Below are 10,212 nucleotides of genomic sequence, written 5' to 3'. Positions count from 1 at the left end.
GCGTTGGACGGCGGAGCTGGGCGTAGGGAAGCATCCACAGGCGACATCTCCCTGGCCCGCAGGGTGGGGATTAAGGGCAGTTGCCGGTCCAGGCGTGCTCCTTCCCAGAGCCCACAGGGCTGCTGGGCCTGCCCCAGTGCCTGGAATCATGCGTGGGTGGGGGGAATGGGAGAGGTACAGGGGCAGTGATGCAGGAATTGTCTCACTGCGTCTGCAGCATCCCAGAGCCGCCTGTCAACAGCCAGCTGGTTTGCCTGTCAGGAAGAGGAAGGAGGGTGGGGTTGGCCTCATCCTCAAAACTTTTCTTCCCTCCCTGGAAGGAAGAGGAAGAAGGTGCTACTTTAACCCCTATGACAGATGAGAAAACTGAGGTTTGAAGAAGTTGAGGCCTGCTCCAAGTCACAATGATGAGGAACCAGAATTATGTCCGCTACCCCACCCAGGGCAGCAAGAGGTTGGGTCAGAACAGATCTTTCCCTGGATTGAGAGAGAATGGGTCTGGAGAGGGAAGTGTTAGCAGGGAGGCCCCAGGGCCACGTACTCATGTTAGCCAAGCAGCTTCCAGTCTCTGCCTCGGGTTCTGGCTCCTCAGCAAAATAGACCTGCCAGTCCAAACTGCTGACCCAGTTCTCATAGGCGGGAAGTGCCGCGAAGACTGCAGGCCTTGCAGGGCCTTGGCAGGCATCTCCAAAGCTGTGTAGCCCAGCCAGGAACCATGTGCCCCTCACCTCGTGCACCAGTGGTGCCCCAGACAGGCCCTGGCAGGAGTCAGGTGACACTGGGTGACTTCCTCTTTTCCCTAGGCAGCTGTGGGGGCAGAAGGGGCTTGGGGCCGGGATGAGGCTCTGGCTCTTTGGGAGCCAGTTGGCAGAAAGGCCCAATTTCAAGTGAGAGGCGGGTCTGGAGGCCAAGCCTGGCAGGTCTGTGAGTTACAGAATAAAGATGCCAGGGGTCTGTGGAGTAAGGTTTGGAGGACTGGGGCTCACCTCACAGTGGGGGGGCTCACCTCACAGTGGGGCGGCTCACCCACAACACTGGTACACACCATTCCTGGCAGAATGGGGATACTGTCGCTCCCAAGAGTTGTATGCAGCCGGCTGCAGGCCCTGGGTCCCAAGAGGGTCACAGGCACTGTCTGAGGGGAGCTGGCACCTATAGGGCAAGGGAAAAGACCCAGCTGCCCCGACAGCCTCTAGGATGGATGGACAGCTGCTGATGGGCCTGTCCTACATACCTGCTTCTTGGTGGGGCAGCCCCAGGACCCAGCCACGTTCCCCATCAGGCAGGTGGTGGTCGGCATATGGCAGGCAGAGGGGCCGAAGGCTGGGGCCCAGTGTCACAGGTTGGGCCAGCAGCAGGAGTGCCACATCGTAGCCCCCCTCTGGGTGGGTATAAGCCCCATGTAGGATGAGCTGCTTCAGGCCCCGTTCCTCTGGTCCGGTCCCCAGCCCTATGCTCCATTCCTCTGGGGTCTGGCGCCTGTGCAGAGAGGCATCATTGACAGCATCGAGTGGCAGGCCTGCCAGCGAAGGCGTGGGCATGAAGGCAAGAGAGACATGGCTCACCCAATGAAGCAGTGGGCAGCAGTCAGCACTACCTCCTCTGACACCAGGGCTCCACCACAGGCCAGCTTCCCCTGGTGCTTCAGCCTGGCATCCCAGGGCCATGGGGAGGGGGCTCCTGCCTGGGGACCTCCTCTCCTCAAGGATCCACAGGCTGGAACAGACAGATTACATCATCTGCCTTCTTGCTAAGTGCTCACCGCATGCCTGGCCTGTGCTAAGCGCTTCCCACGTACTATCAAATCCTCACAAAATCCTCTTAAGTTGGATTTTGTTACCCTCATTACCAAAGTAACCAAAGTTCCAGAAAGGTTAAGTGACTTTCTAGCTCAGTAACCACAGGCAGGTAGCCAACTTAAGTCTCAAAAACCAGGGAGGGCCTAAGCTTTTAAACCCTGATGGTCTAGCCTCATGGGAGTGGCCCTGCTCATCATTCTCTGTCTGTGCCCCTCCGGGCTTGGACTGGCCCCAGAATTCCTGGCTCACTAGTACTTCTCTTAACCATCAAGATACAACTTCGTTCCAGGAATAGTTTTGCATGCCATTTACATGTTAGTTACTTAATGCCAGAATCCTGAGCGGGAGCCTGCCCTGTCCATTCTCACTGGGTCCCTGCTTGGAAACTTGCAGCTTACCCCCACAACCTTCAATCAGATCTCAGAGATCCCTCTTCATACCTAAACTCTAAATACACAAAGTTCTAGGGGTGCCGGGGTGGTACGGTCGGTTAAGCATCTGACTTCAGCTCAGGTATGATCTCACCGTTCGTGAGTTCAAGCCCCGCATCAGGCTCTGTGTTGATAGCTTGGAGCCTGGAGCCTGTTTCGGATTCTGTGTCTCCCTCTCTCTCTGACTCTCTCCCACTCACACTCTCGTGTCTCACTCAAAAATAAACATTAAAAAAATTTTTTTAAATGCACAAAGTTCTGAAGTATCTTTGCCCCTTCAGCCCTTAAATGGAATGGTTCCCATCTTAGAGGCTGAAAGGGGCCTTAAATGCCCCCCTAGTTAGCCCCCAGCAATGTGTGACTGCCTTGTACCAATTCTCTGTTCTGAGCTGAAACTTGCTTCACTGTGCTTCTGTCTGCTGCCCAGAACACGTCCCACTCCTAACATCCCCTGCTCTTACCTACACAGCTGTCCTCGTCACTGATCTCTGGGGTCTCTGCGTTCTGGGACAGGAAGGCTGCCCCCTGAGCTCGAGCCTGCAGCCAGGAGCTATGAGCAGCCATGTTGGTCAGCAGCACAGGAGTGTCTTCTTGGGCACAGCTTGATGCAAAGCTGATGATCCCAGCCTGAACCCAATGTCCATCAGGCTCACGGCACAGCACGGGGCCCCCAGAATCTCCCTGGAGCCGGGAAAAGGAGTCAAGTATAGACACTTCAGCCCCAGCCATGGACAGACACCCTCTAACAGCAGCAGGTCCACCCTCCCTGTGGATCAAGCACCCAGCTCGGGGCTAGGCCTCCTCCCCTTCTGCTCCCTTCTCATCTTCCCCATCAGACCTGACAGGGCCCCTGCACCCCAGGCTGGGCGCCCCCACACAGCATCCCAGGCCTAGCTGGGCTGGCCAGCAGCCGCTGGTGCAGCCGGTTGTAGAGACAGTTACACGTGGGGCGGCTGATTAGACGCAGGCGCAGATTCCGTAGAGTCCTGGGAGCTGGCAAAAGAAAGGGAGTTGGGGGGGGGGGGGGGTACAAATCTGAGCACAGGGATGGTTGGCAGCTGAGGCTGCGTGAGCTTGGGCAAGCACAGTGCCTCTCTGGGATTCATTCTGGGACAGCACTTACCATCATTGGTGTCCTGATCCCAGCCAGTAGCCCAGCAGGAGGTCCCAAAAGGAAAGCGATGGGTAGACTGAGGCAAGCAGAGGGGTGTGCGGGCCATGGGGTGGGCGAGCCGGAGCAGGGCCAGGTCTGAGCCTTGGCTGTAGTGGTTATAGGCCCTCGGCAGCTGCAGGGCGGTCACCCCCACCTCCTCGGCCCCTGGGCTCAGCCCCTCACGTTGCAGAGAACCCAGGACAACTGACCAGGAGTTCAGTTCTGTCACTGCTGCCCTGGAAGGGGAGGGATAAGGCCAAGGCATTGAATGCAAAGGGGGACAGTGACACCAACCAGGACACCACCAGGTAGGTGAAAGATGGACAAAAATCAGCCCAGAGCTTTAAGCAAGGTCCTTCCCTCTCCCAACCTCAGCTTCCTCATTTGTAAATCTTCTACCAAGGCTTAACTTAACTTGATAATGTGTACCTGGCACATGGCACACTTTCAGTAAATGATACATTGTGATTCTAGGGGCAGGAGTCAGTTTTACAGAGTTTGGAGGACATATCACCCACCCCACCCCCAAAAGTCGGAAACTCTGACCCCAGCCATGACTCACTTTTCAAAGCAGTGGGCAGCAGTGAGGACCCAGGTATCTGCCACCAGGGATCCGCTGCAGATGTGGACCCCCCGCCTCCTCACACTGGCTTGCCAGGGCCACTCACCAGGTGCTGTGATGCCCTCCTGAGGCTCAGGGGGGCCAGGGCCACGCTGCCCACATACTGTGGAGAGGGGTGGATCAGAATGACAGAAGGTCCCTGTCCTTCCCTCATCACAGGCCCAAGCCAGACCTAAGGAAGCCCTGGCCGCATATCCCCAAAGCTTACCGTGCTGAGCTGCTTGAAGACCTGGGAAGAGAGAGACACAGATGAGACTTAGGGGAGCCTTACCTGCATGGCCCAGCCTTGGTGGAAGGGATAGGTTTGGGGGGATGGGCCCTGGGTCCTTGCCTATGACTGTGTGGCTACCTTACCAGCCCCTCCCAGAATGAAAATATATGAGGCCAAGAAACAGCTTTTATTGGAACCTATTCAGAGCGTACACTCAGTAATTAATTCTCCTCCCTCAGCTGTGCTCAGCACTCCTGAGTCTGAGAAGCAGGGCCAGGGTTCATCTTGGGACTAGTCCAAACTTCCTCCAGGCTTCAGATCCCCTAACTCCAGCCCCCGCCACTGAGTCAGGGAGGCGGCCTGTATATGTGGAGAGCATTAGCTTAATTGTGCCCTCAGTCGTGAATGCCTAAGAGGAAGGATTAGAGGCCGACGTCATGTCTGAGTGGGGGAGGGCTCCAAGAGATTGAGAGTCCCCACCCTTGTTCTGACAACTCAGACTCCCCCACCTTTCCACAAACCACCAGAGACTTTACCAAAGGATCCCCTACCCTGCCTCTTCCCCATCACAGGCACAGAAACATCTGGGCCAGGAAAGATGGGACATATGTAGAGACGGGGAGACTGAGGCCAAAGGGCCCCCAGAACTTGCCTAAGGTCATTCTGGAAGTAGATAGGCAGACGGGCACAGGGTACACACACAGGCATAATGACTGCAGACATAGATTGTAATCTAGCCCAAGAAAATCACACCCACTTTGACAAAGGCGGCCACATACACCTCCTCTGATACACAGCCAGACATGGTTACATCGCCACAGGCAGACCATCGCTCCCCTAGGCATGCCCCCTCACATACACACCAGGCTGCAAGGCTGCTGGGGCAGAGGGTGGCCCCTGAACACCTACCATACCACTCCCCTACCCAAACATGGGTGGCTCACCCTCTATGAGAACCACTGCTCCCAGGATGAGCAGCTCTGGTCCCCAGCTCTGCTTCATGCTGCTCCAGGCCACTCTGCCGCCTGTACTCTGGTTTTCAGAGAGGCCACCTGGGTCTCCCTAGCTCCACCTCTGCTCCGCCCCCCAGTTGGCTAGGAGTCAAGTGCCAGAAGGGAGCCAGCAGCTCCTAGCTCTGGGGTTGTGACTGTGTTACCCCGGGCCATTCACCACCCCTCTCTGCGCCTCAGCCATGGCCAGACTGCCTCGGTTCAAATCCCAGTTTCCCCATGTACTATGTGAGTGACCTTGGACAATTAGCCCCTATGTGCCTTGTCTGAAAAACTCAGAATTGTTGAATGTAAAAACCTTAGAGTCCAACATAGAGCAAACTTGCTCCCAGCATGGAAGTTGTCCTCTGGGAACTGGGAAGGGCACTGTGGGCAGACCCTCCCAGTCCCTCTATTTTAGCTTCCCCACCTCTCCCCCAGGCCCACGTGCAGGTGGGTTTCACATACCTTCTCCCATCTTGCTTCAGTGGCAGTGTGTGCAGGGCTGAGTATTGAGGGCTGGGGCTCTCTGCTACTTCCTGGCAATGAGACTGGAAAATCTCAACACCTCTCTGCTGCCTTCCCAGGAAACAGGGTTACAGTGGTGCCTACGTTTCTTACAGGTGGTGGAAGACTCAATCAGGAGGGAAGAACACTTAGTGTGCATTCTTTTTCTCTTTCTGACTTCTAACTCAGGCCAGCCCCAACTGTTCAGGAAACCTGACCCCGACACAGAGGCAGCTGTGTTAAGAGCATAGACACTGGTGGGGCGCCTGGGTGGCTCAGTTAGGCATCCGACTTTGGCTCAGGTCATGATCTCACAGTTTGTGGGTTCAAGCCCCATGCTGGGCTCTGTACTGACAGATCAGAGCTTGGAGCCAGCTTCGGATTCTGTGTCTGCCTCTGTGGTGATGAGAAATCTGCTCATCACCCCCCACCGCACTTGCACTCTGTCTCTCTGTCTCTCTGTCTCTCTCTCTCTCTCTCAAAAATACATAAAACATTTAAAAACATTAAAAAAAAAAAAAAAGAGGGGTGCCTGGGTGGATCAGTTGGTTAAGCGTCCAACTTCGACTCAGGTCATGATCTCAGTTTGTGATTTTGAGCCCCACGTTGGGCTCTGTGCTGACAGCTCAGAGCCTGGAGCCTGCTTCAGATTCTGTGCCTCCCTCTCTCTCTGCCCCTCCCCAGCTCATTCTCTGTCTCCTTCTCCTTCAAAAATTAAATACACATTAAAAATTTTTTTTCTTTTTAATTAAAAAAAAAAAGAGCATAGACACTGGAGCCAGATGGCCCTGGTGGAGTCAAATCCTGAGGGCTCCCTAACCCCCTCCCCAGCACTAGCTGTGTAATCTTAGGCAAACTACTTACTCTCTCTACCTCAGTTTCCTCATCAAGATAGGGATAAGAGTACCTACCTCATACAGCTGGATATATAAAGATTATGAGTTAACACATGTCATATTCTTAAGCAGTGCTTGGCATGTAAATGCTTAGTATATATCATGAAAAATAAAAAATATTCGAAACATGTCCCTGGTCCTCCAGGGCTGCCAGGACTGGCTTGGGGGTGGTAGATAAGGCAGCTGGTGAGGTTAAGGTCAGACCAAGAAGAACTTCCCAGCAAGCATGGACAGAACTTTGCCCTTGCAAGTGTGTGCTTGGCTTTCCCAGGAAAGAAAGTTTGGCTCTCGTTGGGCAGCAAGGATAAGCCACCAGCTTGCTTCCTGGGGGTAGGGGCCGATGGCGCCCCAGGTCTTGCTGACTCCACACGCTGGAGAAGGGACTAACCACCCTTCTCAGGCAGGCCCTCCACTCTCCCTCTGACTCATCTTTCCACTCCAGAGGAGGCAAGACTGGGGGAGGCTCAACACTAGGGTTCCTCGTAGACAGATGGCTCAGACTTAGCTAATTTATTTAAGAAATTTTATTGCTCAGAACCTTCCCTCCTTGGGCAATGGCAGGAGCTTTGGAAACCAGTCCTTGGGGAGAGAGACAGAGGCACTAGGGTTGAGGAAAGAGTGTGGCACATTTGGTCCATTGTCCTGTGTGGGAGTATGGTGGGGTCAGGTTGCAGACTTTTATAAGGACACAGACAGGGCCCCCTTGGGCAAGGCTCACATGCCAAAGCAGAGCATGAGGTCAGCCTGGCTTGGGTGAAGGCTCAGTGCCCCTTGACCTTGCCCTGGGGTTCCTGGACCTTCCGGAAGCTGAGTACCACCAGGCCCACATTGATGGCATAGGTGGTGATGCAAACGATGCACAAATCATAGAGTACGAAGAATAGGATCCAGGCCAGGTAGACAGAACCGGCAAGAGACACCAGGGAACTCAGCACCAGCAGGATAGATGCCCAGCGGGCCCGGAGGCAACCTGCAAGGCAGACAAGGCTCAGGCATGGGCTTCAGGGACTGGCCACCTCTAGAATACTGCCTTGACTTCATGGTACCACCCAGATATCAGGGGCTGCTGGGGAAGAATCTCCAAACCGAGAGGCTCTGATGATCCTCACCAAGGCCTTGGTTCTCCTATCTGTTCATTGATCCATGGAACTCAAATAGTGAATTTTCCTGCTGAGCTCTACATGAAATGAAAGAGAAGCAGCCCTTGGATTCCTCCCAGAGAGTAACTTCTGAGTCTTTTCCATAAAACTGGGGTCCTAGGAAGTCTTTAAGGGCGCTTTTGGCTCTGATAGTAAGTAAACCAAGTGAAACACTTGTTAGTTCCTGCCCACAGGGTGTTCAGTGATGAGTAGCTTGCTGTCAAGTGTCTGGGTCACCATGATTATAAGGAATGGGAATGGACTGGCCAAGGGGGAAGGGGCTGGTTAGGAAAAGGAGGTGGGGCCTGCAGGGAATGGGCGGGGCCACTCACCTAACAACAGCTGTAATGTGTAGAAGATGCAACCGAATATGCTATTGGATTGATTGAGGATGCTGTCCGGGCCAAGCACATGTTCCACCAGTCCAAACCCCCGGCCCCACCTGGTGGAGGGGAGGGCTCAGGTTAGGAGTGCCAACACAGTGCGTCCTGGAGGGGTGATTTCCAAAAAGCCACCCAGGCTGTACTTTCCCTCCCCCCCCCCCCCCCCCCCCCCCCCCCGCCCAATGCCCTCCTGAGTCCAAGGTTCAAAGGCCTCCAGGCTAGCTCAGGATTCCATGTCACTGCCCCTATCCTATCCTATCCCCAGGCCAGGTCAGGCATGGCCATGGCTCCACCATACACCCCTCTTTTCATCCTAGACCTTCAGTAGTTCTTAAGATGACAAGGTAGGTAGAAGGGTTGACTTGGCTTTATAGTGTTACCGGAGACTGGGAATCCACTGCAGAATCTTACTGCCCTGGACCTCTAAATCTCCAGCTCCCTGGCTACACACTCCCCTCCTCGAGCATAGCCAGGCCCTCAAACGTAGCCAGACCTAACCACCTTATCCTGTTACGGCCATCCCCAAGACCTCAAGACCATTATCAGTCCCTATACACTATCCCATTCCTCCTCCTGCCCGGTTACCGTTATTCCTTGGCATTAGGATCTACGTGCTACTCCCTATAATAACCCCAGCGCCCGGCACTATCTGTAGCCCCAGCCCCAGGCCCCAGGCCCCACACTCCTAACTCAGACACAAAGTTTCGCCAGGCAACGCCCCCTCGAGCAGCCCCGCTCCCATGCGTCCGCTCCCAGGGATCCCGATCCCAGGCTCCAGAATCTTTTGGCAACGTGGCCACTAGGACAAGCAGCCCAGTCCCCCAAGCCTCCCACTCCCGCTCGCACCTGGAGGAAAAGACGCGCGAACAGCTGATGGCGGTGCCCACGTCGCAGAGCGCGCGGTAATCCTGGTCCCGGGCGCGCGCCGCCTTCACGTGCAGTGCGTAGAGCGAGAGCACTAACCCCGCGAGGCAGAGCGCGAGCCGCACCCATCCAGGGTTCTTCCAGGTAGCGCCCATGATTTACGGTACCTCCCGAGGCGCCAGCCCGGAGGGAACAAGCCACGGAGCAGGGGCGGGGCAGGATGTGGCCACGCCCTCTCCCGCCCCTCTGACTGGGCGATTGGCCTGCCTGGTCTCGCACTCCCTGATCCACTGGTTGTTCCTAGTACTTGATGGGCGTGCTGGCAAAGTAGGAAAACAGGGAGGAATGCTGGGACTGAAAAACTAGATTAGGGATTAGGGGTAATTACAGAGCACAAGGCCTGTCAGGCATGATGGGAGTAGTAGTCCGAGCGGCCGCAGCGCCTCAAGGGAAATGGAGTCTCCGAGTTTAAAAAAAAAAAAATTATATTAATGTGGCTAACAGTATAGCGCTTAGGCTATGCCAGACTCTGTTCGAAGCACTGGAACATCCGGGACCTAGAGACCAGCGGATCAGGGAATCCAGCGAATACTGCGGTCCGATCAAGAACCAGCATTTTCCCTGAAATTATTATTTCAGATACTATTAGCATTATAATCTCCAATCCTCAGTGCTTGCTCAACCATTCCCTCCTGCCTCATCAGCCCCTCCTGCCGACCAGTCTCTCTCTTCTTCAAATTCCCAGCGCCATCACCACCGCCACACCCTTGACATTATCCTAACCTCTGTTTTATTGTGGGAAAACCTGAGTCTGGATCAACCCAACAGTCCCTCTTTCACAAGCCTTTGTTCGTTAGGCTAGCTGTGCTCTTTCCATAGCAATAATGGCATCTATTGATGACCCATTTCTCCTATACCTCTTCTTCCTTTTCATCTGCATTGAAACTCGGTTCTCTTTCCCCATTTTAGAAACAGTGACAAATCTCCCTTCACAATCAAGTTTTTGGGAAGATTTTACACTTCCAGTCTGTACTTCCTCACTTCTTCCTTGCAGCCCAGCACAACATAAACTAGCTCCTGCTCCCAAACACTCCCTTGACAACTGATGGCTGATGTCACCAGGATGTTAAATCCAATGGATATATCTGTATATATCTATATATGGATATATTTTCTAGTAATCTCTGCACCCAAAGTTGGGGGCTCGAACTTGCACTG

At 54.5% G+C, this 10,212-nt stretch overlaps 2 protein-coding genes across 3 annotated transcripts; both read right to left on the bottom strand.

The window, feature by feature from the left end:
* Window positions 1-103: 103 nt before the first annotated feature.
* PRSS53 (serine protease 53) lies at window positions 104-6,029 on the bottom strand. The gene is made up of 11 exons (XM_042921074.1): window positions 5,161-6,029; window positions 4,214-4,234; window positions 3,946-4,108; window positions 3,354-3,619; window positions 3,069-3,223; window positions 2,692-2,911; window positions 1,566-1,716; window positions 1,235-1,479; window positions 1,007-1,152; window positions 542-758; window positions 104-254 (listed from the first exon to the last, which is right to left on the bottom strand). The coding sequence occupies exons 1-11, from the start codon at window positions 5,216-5,218 to the stop codon at window positions 235-237; spliced, it is 1,662 nt and encodes a 553-aa protein (XP_042777008.1). The 5' UTR covers window positions 5,219-6,029; the 3' UTR covers window positions 104-234.
* Window positions 6,030-7,117: 1,088 nt separating this feature from the next.
* On the bottom strand, window positions 7,118-9,209 carry VKORC1 (vitamin K epoxide reductase complex subunit 1). Of its 2 annotated transcripts, XM_042921826.1 has the most exons (3): window positions 8,977-9,209; window positions 8,080-8,189; window positions 7,118-7,578 (listed from the first exon to the last, which is right to left on the bottom strand). In XM_042921826.1, exons 1-3 carry the CDS (start codon window positions 9,147-9,149, stop codon window positions 7,370-7,372), a joined length of 492 nt encoding a protein of 163 aa, XP_042777760.1. In that variant the 5' UTR covers window positions 9,150-9,209; the 3' UTR covers window positions 7,118-7,369. The 2 variants fall into 2 exon arrangements, with proteins under 2 accessions (XP_042777760.1, XP_042777762.1); XM_042921828.1 differs by lacking the exon at window positions 8,080-8,189 and having other exon boundaries at window positions 7,473-7,578.
* Between the last annotated feature and the right edge of the window lie 1,003 nt (window positions 9,210-10,212).

The sequence above is a fragment of the Panthera leo genome, chromosome E3 (genome assembly GCF_018350215.1).
Source record: "Panthera leo isolate Ple1 chromosome E3, P.leo_Ple1_pat1.1, whole genome shotgun sequence".
Lineage (NCBI taxonomy): Eukaryota > Metazoa > Chordata > Mammalia > Carnivora > Felidae > Panthera > Panthera leo.
This window is presented reverse-complemented; position numbering and strand designations above follow the sequence as displayed.

Bases quoted from the DNA above. Each gene is read 5' to 3' on its own strand.
- VKORC1 (XM_042921826.1), bottom strand. From the start codon at position 9,149: ATGGGCGCTACCTGGAAGAACCCTGGATGGGTGCGGCTCGCGCTCTGC. The intron at 8,190-8,976 runs GTGCGAGCGGGA...CCCCTCCACCAG, and splicing joins TCGCGCGTCTTTTCCTCCAG to GTGGGGCCGGGGGTTTGGAC. The intron at 7,579-8,079 runs GTGAGTGGCCCC...TCTGCCTTGCAG, and splicing joins CACATTACAGCTGTTGTTAG to GTTGCCTCCGGGCCCGCTGG.
- PRSS53 (XM_042921074.1), bottom strand. From the start codon at position 5,218: ATGAAGCAGAGCTGGGGACCAGAGCTGCTCATCCTGGGAGCAGTGGTT. The intron at 4,235-5,160 runs GTGAGCCACCCA...CTCTCTTCCCAG, and splicing joins AGCAGTGGTTCTCATAGAGG to GTCTTCAAGCAGCTCAGCAC. The intron at 2,912-3,068 runs GTCTGATGGGGA...TCCCGGCTCCAG, and splicing joins GGGTGCAGGGGCCCTGTCAG to GGAGATTCTGGGGGCCCCGT.